General features: G+C 44.9%; 1 protein-coding gene across 4 annotated transcripts in view; it reads right to left on the reverse strand.

Annotated features, from left to right (window-relative positions):
* Anxa3 (annexin A3) overlaps positions 1-8,934 on the reverse strand; it is a 54,004-nt gene extending 45,070 nt beyond the window's left edge. Inside the window, exons 1-3 of one of the 4 annotated variants that reach the window (XM_006250696.5) lie at positions 8,756-8,934; positions 8,229-8,278; positions 5,336-5,391 (exon numbers count right to left, since the gene is read on the reverse strand). In XM_006250696.5, the coding sequence (XP_006250758.1) occupies positions 5,336-5,353 (18 nt within the window). In that variant the 5' untranslated portion in view covers positions 5,354-5,391; positions 8,229-8,278; positions 8,756-8,934. Of the gene's footprint in view, positions 1-5,335; positions 5,392-5,576; positions 6,295-8,228; positions 8,400-8,755 lie in introns of those variants that run through there. The other 3 variants (XM_039091632.2, NM_012823.2, XM_063272868.1) reach the window with 3 other exon arrangements.
* Between the last annotated feature and the right edge of the window lie 7,406 nt (positions 8,935-16,340).

The raw sequence follows: 16,340 nt of genomic DNA on the forward strand, positions 1-16,340 counted from the left end.
AGCTGGCCAGCGACTCCAACCGGACCCCAGAATGAGAGGCTCCTTGCCTTTCTCCTGCCTCCTCAATTTTCTCTTCCAGTCCTGAGTTAATAGTAATAATAAACCAGGCAGTGGTGACCTCACACTGACCCAGAGACGTGCAGGGATGGGCAGCCTAGATCACATATTTGTGCTTGGGTGTGTATTTGCTTTTCTGTGCAAGGAGGAGGAAAAAACATTGAGAATGAGCTCAGCGCCAGCCTAGGAGATAAATTCCTTAAATAACGAAGTTCTTAAGTTGTCTTTCACGGGCTGCCTCCAGAATCCTCTCAGGAGTATGTTAGACAGATATAAAATGGCTATGTGCAGAAGTCAGCATGTCCAGTCAGTGACCTGTTGATGTCACGAGCTCAAAATCCCCAAACCCTCAATGTAGCCCATGACTACTTCCCCTAGAGAATCGTGGCTCAGGAAGCTGTGTGATGCCTGTTTCTGCTTGTGCCACACAATGCTAAGACTCCCCTTTTGCACCATCCATTCAGAAAGCAGTTGCTCCCCTCCCCCATCCTAAAAAGTCCCCTGCTGCCAGCATATAGATGCAACTCTGGGCAGCTTAGCTCTTGGAGTTCTTGTCAGTCAACCATGCAATAAAGATGTTTCCCCCTCATAGCAGCACAGTGCCATAGTACTGGTCTGTCTATGCACCACGTGTATGCCTGGGACCCACAGAGACTAAAGAACACCACTGAATCCCTGCATCTTGAGTTACAGATAGTGGTCATCCATCACGTGAGTGCTGGGAATTGAACCCAGGTCCTCAAAAAGAACAGCTAGTGCACTTAGCCACTGAGCCATTTCCCCAGCCCCTGCTATTGCGTCTTCATAGAAAGTTACACTCCTGGAGCTGGAGAGATGGCTCAGTGGTTCCTTGCACCCACATCAGGCAACTTAACAAACCCCTGACGTAACACCAGATCCACATGATCTAAACCTCTGGCCTCCCCAGACCAATGCACACTAGTGTCAGCAAAGGTTTGTGTCATCACAGAACTTTCTGATAAGATTATTAGACCCAGAGGGCTGAGGAGTTAACTTAGTGAAGTGCTTGCTTTGTGAGCATGGAAGCCTGGGTTCAGATCCTCTGCACCAGTGTGAGAAGCTGACAGGGCCGACTGTGCTTCGATCCCAGAGCTGAGAGTCAGACACAGACACAGGAGTCTTACTGCTTAGGAGTTGTGATCACGCTCTTCACAGATGAGAGAGTTTAAAAGGCAGGGGAAGTCCTAGACACAACGGGCAATGAACTTCTACAAGTAGAGGTACATGTGTGTGGGCATGTACTCGTGTGCACACACACACACACACACACACACACACACACACATACACACACACAGAGGAGGGTGCTGAGAATGATGCCCTATAGAACAAATCCACTTTTCCTCTAGAGGGCTGGAGGTTTTAAATGGTTTCGGTGGCATGAGATAATTCTCGTTCTTTAATTTTGGATTGACCAAGTTAAACAAAGGAAAGGAAGCTAATAGGCCTAACAGCTTCAGGTAAATACAGTCAGGACTCAGGACCTGCACTGAACATATTTGACTAGCCTGAATCAGTCAGCCAGAGGGGACCCTGCACACTTGAAAAGCATGCCAGCCTTTGTCTTAAGTCAGGAATGTGAGAGCTAAGCCAGGAGTCTGCCATCTTTATCGCTGGCCTCCTGGCTCTTTTCAGTCCCTGAGTCCTCCCTCCACCATGCTGGCTCCCAGGCTCTTTCAGCTTCCATAGCTTCCCAGGCATCCCTCCTCCTAGATACTGGTTCCCGGTGCAGTCCCCCCGCCCCACCGCCCCACCGCCCACCTGCTATACTCCCTCACAGATAGCCTGGTCATGTCCTGTCTCCTTCTTTCTCTCTGCTCTGGTCTCTACCAGATGCCCCTGGCTAATCTCTCTCTCTCTCTCTCTCTCTCTCTCTCTCTCTCTCTCTCTCTCTCTCTTACCTACAGTAAAAACCCTTCTCCTGATCAAGGAGTGTCTTTACTGCACTCTTGCTTACAGCCTTTACATACATGCTTACATGTTCACAAGCACTTACACATACATGCTTACACATTCACAAGCACTTACATGGACATATACAAGACTATTAAGCCTGTAAAATTATTTTTGGTAAATCTTAACCTGCCTAAAATGCATAGTTCAGTAATAGTGAGACTATTCGTGTCAATCTCAAGCAATTACCAGAACCTCTTCATTCTGAGGAACACAAACTCTATACTGGCTAACCTTAATGCCCTCTTGCCCTCCTGTGCTCCAGGAAACCACAGTCCTCTGTGTATTTCCTTAGATACCTGACACAGCAGGAGTTGTGCAATGCTTATCTTTTCATGACTGTCACATTTTACTAGCTGAACATGCCCACGGTTCACCCATTTTGAGATACCTCCCATCCTAAGGCCAGATGGTGTTCTACACTGTGCATATGAAACACGTCTGTGTATTCTTCACCTGTTCACTGAGAGTCTGTAGGTTTATTTCTTAGCCATTGAAATTTTATGTTTATATTGAAAAATATACTGCCATGAGAGTCAGTTCATATTACAGATGAAGAGATTTGGCAGGGGTGTGTGTGTGTGTGTGTGTGTGTGTGAGTGTGTGTGTGTGTGTTTGTGTGTGTGTGAGTGTGTGTGTTTGTGTGAGTGTGTGTGTGTGTGTGTGTGTGTGTGTGTGTTTGGTGGCACTAAAGTAGCCCAAGCTGTCCATGAACTTTTTATGTAGTAGAGAATATCCTTCTGATCCACCTCCCAAGTGCTGGGATGATGGGTTTTGTATGCCGACATGCAGCAAAACATCCCTCTTACTTGTTCACGCAGTGCTGAGGGTGGGACCTAGTGCTTTGCACATGCTTAGGTAAGCAGTGAGTCTAGAGCTTTAGCACAGGCTAGGTGAGCAGTGGACCTAGTGCCTTAGCACAGGCTAGGTGAGCAGTGGAGACCTAGTGCCTTAGCACAGGCTAGGTGAGCAGTGGAGACCTAGAGTTTTAGCATAGGCTAGGTGAGCAGTGGAGACCTAGAGCTTTAGCACAGGCTAGGTGAGCAGTGGACCTAGTGCCTTAGCACAGGCTAGGTGAGCAGTGGAGACCTAGAGCTTTAGCACAGGCTAGGTGAGCAGTGGAGACCTAGAGCTTTAGCACAGACTAGGTGAACACTCCATCATGGAGAAACATTGCCAACTACGTGTTGCTTTACCTTCAATTTATAGCCATTTGCTATGACTGACTGCAACAGGAAACTCGTACCCCAATGTCTCACACTCAATCTAGGTCTCTCTCAGCCTGTTAGATATGTCAGTGAACTCCATGCCAATTTTCCAGTGGACCCGGGCTAGCGGTTTTGAGAAGCCTCTTCCCCTGACTCTGTTGGAGAAGCACAATGTTAGACGGGCTTTCCGGTATGGAGAGTGTTAAGGTTGGCTCTTGACCAGTGCACAGCAGAGTTCCCCTCGCACTGTCCACACCTCGGCATGCGTTTCTTTCAATTTCTCTTCTACATAAAACGAATGCTCACGGCCTAAAGGCGCAAAGGTAGAGAAGGAGACACAGGAGAAAGAGCCAACTGCCCAAGGTGCCACCTGCCTAGGGAGCTGCCCGCGACCCTTTCTTTCCTACAGAGACACTGTCTACTGTCCCTGTAACTTGAGTTTTTCACTGATAACACATCCTGGCACAGTTCCTAATGTCATTTTTTCATAGAGCTGGATGTTTTCCCCACATTCTTTTTAATAATTATATTAAAACGTCTGCAAATTAAAAGTGAGTAATTTGTACCTATTGGGTGTTCATTTACATTGTCTGCATATTTCCAATCATACAAACAAATATGCTTTGACCCACGGTTTTCAGCCTTCATTCACATGTATGATACACGAGAGGTAGACTTGCTGGGATAAAGGACACAAACATTTAACATTGACAGATGCTGACCGGAATCCTGTCCAAAAGTCTAACAGACTCCTATGAACGGTTTGAAGGCTCCTCTTGCGTACATAACTTTGTCTTGCTGGTTTTTCCAGTTCCCTAGTTCTTAGGTAGAAAATGGTTCCTTTTCCCATTGGGTATTTCTTTAGTTCTGAGAGGCTCTGTATACATGCGTATTGGACACTTGGAATTCTCTTCACTTGCTACTTTGTGTCTACGGTTTCCTATTGAGCTCCTTTTTGCAATTGCTTTAGTCAAGTCATTTGTACGTTACAGAAATAAATCTGCCTGATGGTCTACAAATGTGTCTCCCTGAAGGTTATCTTTCCGTTCTATTTACTATGCTGTGCCACAATTACAAATTTATACATAAACAGATTAAAAAAACATTTTGTCTTTTGCTTTAGGCTTATGGTTGTAATGGTCTTTCCCATTCCAAATTAATTCTCAAAGATTCACATGAACTTTCCTATTTTGTATAATTGTGTATTTATTTATTTTATATGCATGCATGTATGTGCAGGTGTGAGGACATGCTCGTAGCCCTGTGGGAGTATGTGTGTACAGGTATGTGGAGGCCACACAATAACACTGTGTGTCATTCCTCAGGAGCTGTTCACCTAATTTTTTTGTGACAGGGGCTCTCATAGTGACCTGGGGCTTGCCATCACAAGCACGTTACTAACCATCCCCTCACTTCTATGCTTTATGAATCTAAAAGTTATGTTAATGCAAGAAGAGGGATGGAATATAGATTACTTTTCCCCCGATGAGCTAGAAGTCTCTCTGATTTTACTAACAGAAGAAACTATCTTCCCGTGTCTGGTAGTAAATGTCATCTTCATCACTGTGTAGGCTGAGTTCAACACTAAATTTATTCTGCATTAAGGCCTCTTTGACAAGCATGAATCTCTATAATGCCCTTAAAATGTTTACTGTATGTGCGTATGTAGGAAGGGGGTGTTATATGCACATAAATACAGGTGCCCTTCCCATGAGGCTGAAGCTACAGGAAGTTATGAGCAGCCTGACATGGGTTCTGAGACCCGAATCCCAGTCCTCTGCATTTAAGTATAGTATTGAGCATGGCACCGGCCTCTCTGATACATTTTACTCCTAGTCCTTTTTAGATAAGCTCTTCCTACATAGCTCAGTCTGTCCCCAAATTTGGCATTCTCCTGCCTTAGCTTTCTGAGTTCTGGAGTTACAGATAAATGCCCCCGACACTTGCTTATGACACATATACTTTATTATTTTTAAATGTGCTCTAGCTTTCTGCCATTTTTTTAACTAGTCAATCAACTTTCAATATTTTTTTCTGGTAGTTCGACTTTCTGTTTGACTCATTTAAGTCACAGTGAAGGCTTGGCTTTTACTCACCCACAAAGACGCCGCCATGGCTGTCCACCTTGCTCTCAAGCCGAGATCACAGTAACCTATCAAAGAAACAAAGACGTATTAAACGGACAAAGCCGTATCGTGAATCAGCACACAACATTTTCAGTCCAACTCTTGATGTTTAATCCAAAGGGCAGCCGTCAGCAGTCAATGAGGAACTTCTCTGGAAGAGGGTGCACATCAGAAAACCCGTTCCCTGAGCAAGGATTAACTGAGCATTTACCAACTTCGAACTGCTAGCAAAGCCACTGAGGTCTGACCAGCTTCCCTCAGTACACCAGTTAGACGGAGATAAGAACGAGGAATAGAGAGAAGATGTAGTCAAAGTGGTCTACTGGGAAGAGGAACAAGCAGGGAGGTACCGGAACCCCCATGTCTGCCTTCAGGGTACTGATCCGGAGCAGGACACATGCACAGTTAAGCAATACTGCCTGAGAAGACTTCTGTGGAAACTTTCAGTCTTTGAATGCTCCATCTCAGTAGTGTGGTAGCCAAAGGAAGGGACTCGGGTGTCCTTTCCCTCCCTCCTGCTTTAGAACAGCTACAAAGAGGTCATGTTGTCTTTGGACCATTGAGGGCTCTAAGACAGGAAAATTCAGCTCTGCGCTTCTGGGTCTAACAGGAATGGCTTCTGAGAAGCCTCTTTTCACTTCTTATTTAAATCCAGTAGTGTTGCTGTCTGCAGTCCCAGGCTGTAAGAGGCTGGGGCAGAAGGATCACCTGGTCTATACAAGGACATCACATCTCAAAATGACAGCAATGAAACCAGGACTGTAAATGTCCTTACTGATTTCTTCTAACTCAGAAGAGGTTACCATCACAGGGAAAAGAAAAAAGGAAGTTGTTCCTCACCTCTAAACCAAGACAAATTCTGGCTGAATTTGGGCTGATTCCTTGCCTGTACATTTTACAAAATCCAAGACTAAGCAGCCTGTTATAAATACCCACGTCTATTCTTTGAGGGGGTCAGGCTAGTCCTGAGTAGGTACAGACAGGAAAAGGGTACCCAGGCACACTTTCCATAAGTAAACATTACTCAGATGTGCTGGCTTGTCTCCAGGGTAGAATCAGAAAATACAAGCTGTTCCCACCCATCCTGGCAACAAAATATTCTAAAACTTCAATGGCAGCTTGGGGGGGCAAAGTTCAACACGAAACCACATCAATAGTCACTGGAAGTATTTAACCCTGAGTTTTGCCCATTGTCTGAACCTTCTGTGCTCTCTAGTTAAAGGGTCTGACCGTCTATTGCTCTCCAGAGTACACAGTGGGTATAGAATAAGGTTGATTCATGTTGTCCTGTAGAACAGTAATTTCCATTTTGGTCCAGCATTCAGCCGTGTTCAGAGCTGGGAAGTTTCATAAGCAACTGGATGAGGAATGGTCATTTTAACCTCAGCAGTAGATTGATCCATTGATGGTTTCGTAGTTTAAAGATTTATTGGTTTTATTTATATGAGTACACTGTGGTTGTCTTCAGACACACCAGAAGAGGGCATCGGATCCCATTACAGATGGTTGCGAGCCACCATGTGGTTGCTGGGAATTGAACTCAGGACTTCAGGAAGAGCAGTCGGTGCTCTTAACTGCTGAGACACCTCTCCAGCCAGGTTTCGTAATTTAATGGGGAGTTGGGAAACAATGGAAACTTAAGGGGTAAGACTCCCCAAAGGGAGCAGATCCTTGACAGCACTCCTCAGAGGTCTCTGTTTTCTCCCTGGCACTACCTGCTCCTGCTCTCTGTTTCTTGGTTGCCATGAGGTGGCATTCTCCTCTGCCAAGGACTCCATTACCAGCATGTCCTCCCTCATGTAGAGTGATTAGCAGTGGAGCCACCTGATCTAAAAATCTCTAAAACCATGAGCGAAAAGGTGTCTTTCCCTCCTTTTAAATACTTCCTCTCAGGTATTCCATCCCACGGACAAAAAGCTAACACATCTCTTAATATGAAACGTAATTTGAGTCAGGATTTCCTCATGCGTAACACGGGGAGAAGGCTGTTGCTAGTACTGGGGGAAAAATAAGATGGGTTATACTGCCAGCCAGCATTTGTGTTTTTACTATGTGCCAGGAGTCAGGAAAAGTGTTAGAAGGATTTGTGTGATGTTTATCCACTGGTGTATATGGGGGGGGGGGCTTATTCAATGATTTAAGCGTAAGTGTCAGAATAACCTCGTTAGTGAGAGAGTCACCATTAACAGCATCTCTACTTTGTACAGGAAAGATGCAGGGGGCACGGAAGCTATAGTAAAATCCTTGCCATCCAGATATTAGGGTCACCCCTACTGCACCTAGGCATCCAGATTCCAAAAGAATGAACCGTTAGTCCCCATGCCCCGTGGCCCCTGATGCAAACTGATGCTTTGGGGTTTGTTGATCCAATATAATGTGGACATTTCTAAGACGTCTTATGAAGCCATCCTTTAAGCTTGTAAAAAGTAAAAAATTACTTCACAGTGCAAGCGAAAGGCCCTAACAATAGAGCTTTAAACACATCCTTCCTGAAAGGGATTACAACAGCTACATAATTTTCTTGTACTTCCTCCTGCTCAAGTTTCTACAGATTTCTCAACACCAACAGATCTGGGGACAGGGGTCTAATTTTCTTACGTTTTAAAAGTACCTTTCTAGACAGTCTGAGAACTTCCACCGTTAGTAAAACCAGTAATGACTCTTCACAGAATAACCTTTTAGCCTATTTTTCAGGATGTTTGTGAGGAGTAGAAACGGAAGCTCTTTCAGGGGCCGAACCTCTTCTCTTGAACACACCTCCTGGGGAAGAATTTTGCCCCAGCTGCTCAACTTTCTATGGTCCCGGGACCCATATTCTATATATGGGAATTTGCAACACAAAACACATACCTAGATAACTCACCTGCTGACTCATGAGCCGGGGGAGGTGAGTCATGCCCAGTGAATAGAATTCTGTTGTAATCAAAGAAAACGGTGTCGTTTTCTAGAGAAAACCGAAGTTCTCCAACTCTCAAAGTTCAGCACCCTGATTCATCTTTCTCCTGCCTATATAATGTGAAACTAAAAGATACACCTGGAAGGGAGAAAGAACTGCTGGGAGCTGTTAGGGGAAAAGTTCGCAACACAGAACTCTGAGCAGGGGCATGAGACCCTCCCCTATCCCTTCTTTTAAATGTTTCCAAGACCTGTAGGAATGAGGGGCCCCTGGATGTGAGCTTGTGCCTCAAAACCCCAAGTTTGGTAACTTCCTCAGCATGGCCCTTGCGCTCCCCTGGTCTGATCGCCTATTTAGATAGAAGGGAAGAGGGCTTGGGGCAGGGGAGGAAAGGGCACAGGACAGTGTGGGCATCCAGCAGGGCTTATAGACCTGGGGACCTCGCGGGGACCTGCTGCTCCGTCGGTGCGGCGGGGCGGGCGTGGGAAACTTACCTTTAGGGCGGCAGTGAAGCCCGAGGAGAAGCTCTGAGAAGGTGAGCGCTTGGCGGTATCTCCCCGCTAGCCTGGACCGCGACCCAGACCGCGACCGCACCCTTCCTCAGCCCCTCCCCCTGTTTCTACACACGGACCGCCCAGGACCAGCTACCAAGTGGCTCTTCGATCTGGAATCTGTGCTCCAGCTGGGACCCACCCACCAGCCTTCCCCTTCCCGTCTCCTCCACGCCCTCCCCCGCCCTCCATGGATCCTTCCTGCAAACCCAAACCCTTTCCTCAATCGTCTCTCCCCCCGCCCCCCGCTCCCACCCCCGCCTTGCCTTCAGTGCTCATTTCCTGGACACCTTGCATTCAGAATCAGTTGACAGTCCTCATAGGTACCTACAATAAGTAACGCTTACTTATCTAGGGGGCCCTTCGTGCCAGGCACCATTCAAAATTCCACATGATAACCATGCTACAAGGCAGATGCGGTTGTATTCGCTGATCCTCATTTTACAAGTAAGGAGGCACAGAGGCAAGGGAGGTCAAGTCACACAGAAAGAATGGTGGAGCTAGATTTTGAGCGCAGGAACTTGGGGGTCTCTCTGATAGGCCTGTTGTCTCCAAAGGGAAGATTGGAGCTTAGAGAAGCACCAGAGTGTTTTAGAGCCATTCGGAACCACAGGTAAGTCAAGGAAGATAAACATTAAAGTCCCACTAAAACGGTCGGTTTTGTGTCATCTCCCCACAAACTAGAGTCATTTGAAAGCAGAGAACCTCAACTGATAAAAACGACTCCTTAAAATGGGCTTGTAGGCAAGTCTTTCGGGCATTGTTTTCTTAATTAGTGTTTGAGGTGGAAGGGCCCAGGCCATTGTGGGTGGTGCTACCCCTGGGATGCTGGCCCTGGAGGCCTTCAAGGAAGTAGACTCCTGGAAAGCAAGATAGGAATTAGCATTCTTCCCTTGGCCTCTGTGTGAGCTCCTGCTTCCGGTTAGGTTCTAAGTTCCCTGCCCTGACTTCTTTCAGTGGTGGGGAGTGCTGAGGAATCATAAACTGAAACAAACTAGTTCCTCCTCAAGTTGCTTTCCCCACGGTGTTTTATCCCAGTAATAGAAACCCAAGACATCCATTTATTTTTGGGGCAGCCATATTCTCCTTCCTGTGGAAGAAGGTAGGGGGAAAAGCCACCGTTTCCCAGACATTGAAGTTAGTGGATTACACTCATCTGTTTACTTTTATTTTCTTCAAGTTGTTTTTAGGACACTGCAGTTTTTATTAGAGCCTGAGGAAGAGGAGGGCTAGGGAAATGACCCTGAGGGTAAAAAGTTCTGGAATGCAAGCACGAGGTCCTGAGTTTGAATCCCCAGGACCCATGTAAAGTTTGGTATTAATTTGTGTTTTGGAGCTGGCAGGCAAAGCAACTTAACCAAAGTTTCTGGTTCCATGGGAGACTCCATATCAAGGGAATAAGGCAGTATACTGGAAGACATACTACTCTGGTCTCTGCATGCTCAGTCACACACAACAAACACATATGCATATATATACCATGACCACTGCCACCATCACCACAACCACCTCCATCACCTTCATCACCACCACCACCACCAACAACAAAACATAAAGGAGTACAGAAGAGGAAACAAGTGTAGAAACACTGAATGAGCAGGTGATGGACCCATGAGTCAAGTAAGTGCACAGTGGTCTGCAGACCAGCCCTGATGTTACTCTTCCTCAGTGCAGAACTGAATCGAAAATCTTATGCTTTCTGTATTGGGGCATAGTTATAGCTTTTTTCATATACTGTTTTACATTAGTTTCAAATATTGATGTAGCAATACTATAAAATACTATTTATTAGCCCTTCAATTTTTTAATTTACTTATGTCTGTGTATGTGCCTATGCGTGCATATTTGTGTATGCGTGTATGCTTTTGTGTGTGGAATGTTTAATGGCATGGGAGCTCAGATGTGGACTCAGATTGGGAGTGGGGGTAAGCTGTGACTATACCATGGTGTGTGAGCTCAGATGCTGAGTGAGTGTGTGTGTGTGTGTGTGTGTGTGTGTGTGTGTGTGTATGCAATGGTATGAAAGCTCAGATTGTGTGTGTGTGTATGCAATGGTATGAAAGCTCAGATTGTGTGTGTGTGTGTGTGTGTGTGCATGCAATGGTATGAAAGCTCAGATTGTGTGTGTGTGTGTGTGTGTGTGTGTGTGTGTGTGTGCAATGGTATGAAAGCTCAGATTGTGTGTGTGTGTGTGTGTGCATGCAATGGTATGAAAGCTCAGATTGTGTGTGTGTGTGTGTGTGTGTGTGTGTGTGTTCACAGGCATAGTGTCACAGTGTCATGTGAATTCAGATGGCTAAGTTTAGTGGCAGGTGTCTTCACCCACTGATCCCTGTAGGTGGTCTGGTCAGGTTTGAAAACTTAAATCAAATGGCCAGGGTCATTGTGTTGCTAACAATCTTGACCAGATGGGACAGATTGCTGGTGAAGGTAAGAAAGTGATCCAGCCATATGGAAGGTAATTTCGTTGGTTCTTACAAAACTAAATATACTTTTATTATTCAATCCAGGAGTTGCACTTATTGCTGGTTGTCCAAATACCACAGAGCCTAAGCGCTCGCTAACGACTACACATGGATATTAGTACCAGCTTTGTTCATAATTGTGGGAATGTGAAAGCAACCGAGACAGGCTTCAGTCGGTGGATGGACAGTAAGCGGTGGGACATCATGTATTGGAATTTTATTCAGGTGAGCAATCAAGCCATAAAGGCAACTAAAATGTATATTGCTGAGTGAAAAAGCCAGCTTAAAAAGGGTGTGGTTCCTACTCTGTGACATTCTGGAAAAGACAAAACTGGAGACACGGAAAAGACTAGTGGTTGTGAAGAACTGTGGAGGAGGAGGGTGTGTGTCGGTGGAACAGAGGATTTTTAAAGCAGTAAAATCATGCAATGTGACTCTAATGATGGATAAATGACATTATACACATGGACTCTATGGTGCCAAGACTAAACCTTAAGAAAACTATGGATTCTGGGTAAAAAAAATAAGTTAATGTGAAATATGCCAGTTTGGTAGGGTATGTTGATAATGAGAGATGTCATACATGTAAGAACAAGGGATACATGTGAAGTCTGCATGCCTTCCACTTGTGTCTGCCAGGCAAGGAATCTAAAACTCGCCTGTGATCATTGATACTGCTTGTCAGTTTGACAGGATCTAGATTAGTTACCTAAGAATAAGCCTCTGGGCTTATCTTTGAGAGGACATTTAGATGAGGTTAACTGAAGTGGGACAATCCTCCTTAAATGGAGATCAACACCATCCCAGGCGCTGAGGTACAAGACCGAGTGAAAAGCAGGCTGAGCAGAAATAAGAGCTCCCTTCTGCTTCAGGACTGCAGCTGTAACAGAGCCAAAGTGATCCCTGAGGTCCTTGCCCTTAGGTCACCTCCTGTCAGGCATTGTTATCACAATTAGAAAATTGACTAACAGTAAACAGTAGTGCCAAGACTGGTGTCCCTGCTGAGGTAACCCTGACCATGTGGTTGCTCCTTAGACTTTTGGAACTGTTTTGCTATAAAAGAGTTTGCAGCTGGAGGCTTCAGAAGTCCTAGAGTTCTGTGAGGAGAATATATGGGACCACTGTGATGGGAACTCAGAAGAGGAAGCTAAGAGAAGGGTGAGAAGTAAAATCCTGCTCGTGGGGCTTCAGAGGGGACCAACGACTTTATAAGGTACTGGGCTAGGCAACATTCGTGTGATATTCTGACAAAGAATCTGGCTGCTTTCGTTTGTCGTGTTCCCTAAAAGTTGAGCAAGGTTGGGTTAAAAGTAAAGGGCTGATGTGTTTCGTGGAGGAAGGTTTAAGGCGGGTTAACATTTAGGCTGTGTAATGTCTACTGTACAGTATGCACATCCGGGTCTACAGGGAGAGAGAGCCTGTATTGAAACTACCTCTGGAAGGATTCCCCACCAAAATACTAATGACATGAGGAGGTTATTTCCCTGGGAGTAAGCAAAGGCCAGTGCCAAAGTGTGCCAGTCTCTGTCTTGACCTGGCAGCAGGATTTGTCAGAGTCACCCATGTGGTACTAGTTTTGCAGGCATGAAAGATGCAAGGCTGAAGGGGTCGTACAAGTCTTGTGCCATGATTCCTGGGAGCTTCTGGGCTCAGGTAATGCGTGATGAGGTCAGAGTCCCTTGAAAAAGTGCTGGGAGCCACTGTGTGAAGCTGCCTAGGTGAAGCCTGAATTGCTGTGGATACACCAGGATGTTGCTGATGCTGGAGTACGGGCACACCCACTTGGGAAAGCTTCGGAAACACAAGAGAGCTGGCCAGAGAGAAAGGCAATGTGTGTTACAGGCAGTACATCTGGAGAGGTGGCGCTCTCTAGGCTCAAGATGACTCCATCACGATCTCCAAACATCAGATAGAGTTGGAGGGTTTGTTTGGTATTTGCCATGTTGGGTTTCTCTCTTGCTTTAGTCTGATCCTGTCTTGCTATAACCCAATTCCTCTCTTTTTTTTTTATTGAGAGTATTTATTCTGTGCTATTATACATTGGAAGTATATAAAATCAATGGCTAGGTTCCAGGAATGTCATAGTTAGTTATTAAACACAGCAATTATTAAAGATAAATGAAATTGAATTGTTGCCTGGCACAATGGTGTCCGCTCATTGTCTCTTATACTAGGGAGGCCAAAGCGGAAGGATGGTGTGAGCCTAAAGTCTAAGACTATCTGAGCTACAGGGGAAACTCCATTTCAAAAGTCTAAGATTGATGACTACCTTCCTCCTCTGAGAGCATGCATGATACCTCTGGGTACCATGAAAGCCACCAGGAGGGAACAGGCTTCCAGGTCAGTACCAATGTGACTTTTCTGTGTTCTGTGATTCACGCCTGTGGTGTGCTCAGCAATAGGGCTTTATTAATTAAGTACTGGAGGAAGTCAAGAGCCATGGCAGATAGCTTGTAATGTTTGGGACCTCATTGGCCAACAATTCCAAAAGAGGTGACCCATTTCTGACACTGACCTTTATATTTGTTAGTCTGTACTAATAGACACATTGTCTTCTTATTGGGTAGTCTGTACTAATAGACACATTGTCTTCTTACTGGGTAGTCTGTACTAATAGACACATTGTGTTCTTATTGGGTAGTCTGAACTAATAGACACATTGTGTTCTTATTGGGTAGCTTGTACTAATAGACACATTGTCTTCTTATTGGGTAGCCTGCACTAATAGACACACCATCTTCTTATTGGGTAGCCTGCACTAATAGACACATTGTCTTCTTACTGGGTAGTCTGAACTAATAGACACATTGTGTTCTTATTGGGTAGCTTGTACTAATAGACACATTGTCTTCTTATTGGGTAGCCTGCACTAATAGACACACCATCTTCTTATTGGGTAGCCTGCACTAATAGACACATTGTCTTCTTACTGGGTAGTCTGAACTAATAGACACATTGTGTTCTTATTGGGTAGCCTGCACTAATAGACATATTGTCTTCTTACTGGGTAGTCTGAACTAATAGACACATTGTGTTCTTATTGGGTAGCTTGTACTAATAGACACACTGTCTTCTTACTGGGTAGTCTGAACTAATAGACACATTGTGTTCTTATTGGGTAGCTTGTACTAATAGACACACTGTCTTCTTATTGGGTAGTCTGGACTAATAGACACATTGTCTCCTTATTCGGTGACTTCATTTACATATACATATATATATGTATATATATATTTATAGTTTAGGAAACTTATGCTGTAGTCAGCTGTCTTTGTTTCTGTTTGTTTGCTTCTTTGTTTCTTTCTGTAGTGGTAGTGCAGTGGTAGCTGCAAACTGGATTAGTAATAGCTTTTCATGAGGGTTTTAAATAAGGTTTTCAATGTTGGCTATCTCCATATCAATCTGTGAACCCTAGGAGCTACAATAAAGACCAGCCTGACACACCCACTCCTGTAACAGTGGTATGAATATCATGAGAGCAACCAACCACTTCTTTTTCTATTGAATTTGAGACCGGCTCACGAGATGGAACCTATGTTATCAGGGCCAAAATTGTGTGGCTACACAGGTCATAGGCCTTAGGAGGGAACCTAATATACTACTCTGTCTGCTAAGGAGACATAGTATTAAACCAATTCCTAATGATTTATTGTTATATCTTGCATTAGTTAATATTCTATTGCTATGATAAGACACCGTGGCTAAAGCCGTTTATTGGAAGAGTTTGTTTGGAACTTAAAGCTTCATAGGGTTAGAGTCTAGGTCTATCATGGTGGGAAGCATAGCAGTAGGCAGGCAGGCAGGAAGGCAGGCGGGCAGGCTGGCATGGTGCTGGAGCAGTAACCTAGAGCTCACATCTTGAGACATAACCATGAGGCAGAGAGACACTGGAAATGGGCTTTTGAAACCTCAAAGCCTTTCCCTAGTGACACATCTCCTCCAACAAGGCCACATGCTGCTTAATCCTTCCCAAGCAATTCCACCAGCTGTGGACCAGATATTCAAACACATGAGCCTATGTGGGCCATTCTCAAACCATCACATACTCATAGGTTAGTGCATTTCTCAACCTCATTAGTGAAACTTCTTTGTGCAGTGGATCCTGATCAACACAAAGACCCACCTGGTTAAGAGGCAGAGAACCAGAGGTTGTGGAATGCTCAACCCTCCAGGGGTGTCTATATCACACCCTCTCCTCCCAAGGCTCGGGGAATCATCGCAGAAAAGAGAGCATGAGAGTGCAAAAGCCAGATGTGATGGATGAGAACAATGAAAGAGTGCTTTCTGAATACAAGGCAGCTGCACATATGCGTTCACAGCAGCTATGACAGCATGCACAAGCCCCGTGTTAGCTCACACAAGGCAGAAATCCAGCAGAAAAAGGAAAAGCAGGCAAGGCTTCACTTCTGACTGGGGGAGCTCCTGGTAGCTGACGGATAGCTTCAGGGAAAGAGGGAGTCAGTTTTCTTAAAGAATCTTCCACATTAGGCTGGAGAGATGGCTCAGAGGTTAAGGGCACTGGCTGCTCTTCCAGAGGTCCTGAGTTCAATTCCCAGCAACCACATAATGGCTCACAACCATCTGTAAAGGGATCTGATGCCCTCTTCTGGTATGTCGGAAGACAATGACGGTGTATTCACATACATGAAGTAAAAATAAATCTTAAGGAAAAAAACCCCCCAGAATTATTAAAAAAGAAAAACTTAAAAGAATCTGGCTCCATAGTACATTGAGAACATTTGAGAACTATAGCAGAGCAAAATAGAATTTGATAGATATAAAAAAGAAAAAAGAACTCACGAAGTTGGGTGGTTATGGAATGGGGTGGGGTGGATCTGTTGGGGAAGGGGAGGTAAACATGATCAAAAGACCATAAGTGAAATTCTCAAAGAATTACTAAAACCTATTTTAAACTGTAAGCAAAACCTCGAGTAGCTAACAATTGAATGAAGTGAGTTAAAAACAGAGGGAACATAGTCAAAATAGTGCTGGGACTGTAGCACTTGCAGGCACATAGTGGAGGCCCTGGTTCCTAGCCCTGGAAATAAGAAGATACTCAAAAG

Source organism: Rattus norvegicus, chromosome 14 (assembly GCF_036323735.1).
Source record: "Rattus norvegicus strain BN/NHsdMcwi chromosome 14, GRCr8, whole genome shotgun sequence".
Taxonomy (NCBI): Eukaryota; Metazoa; Chordata; class Mammalia; order Rodentia; family Muridae; genus Rattus; species Rattus norvegicus.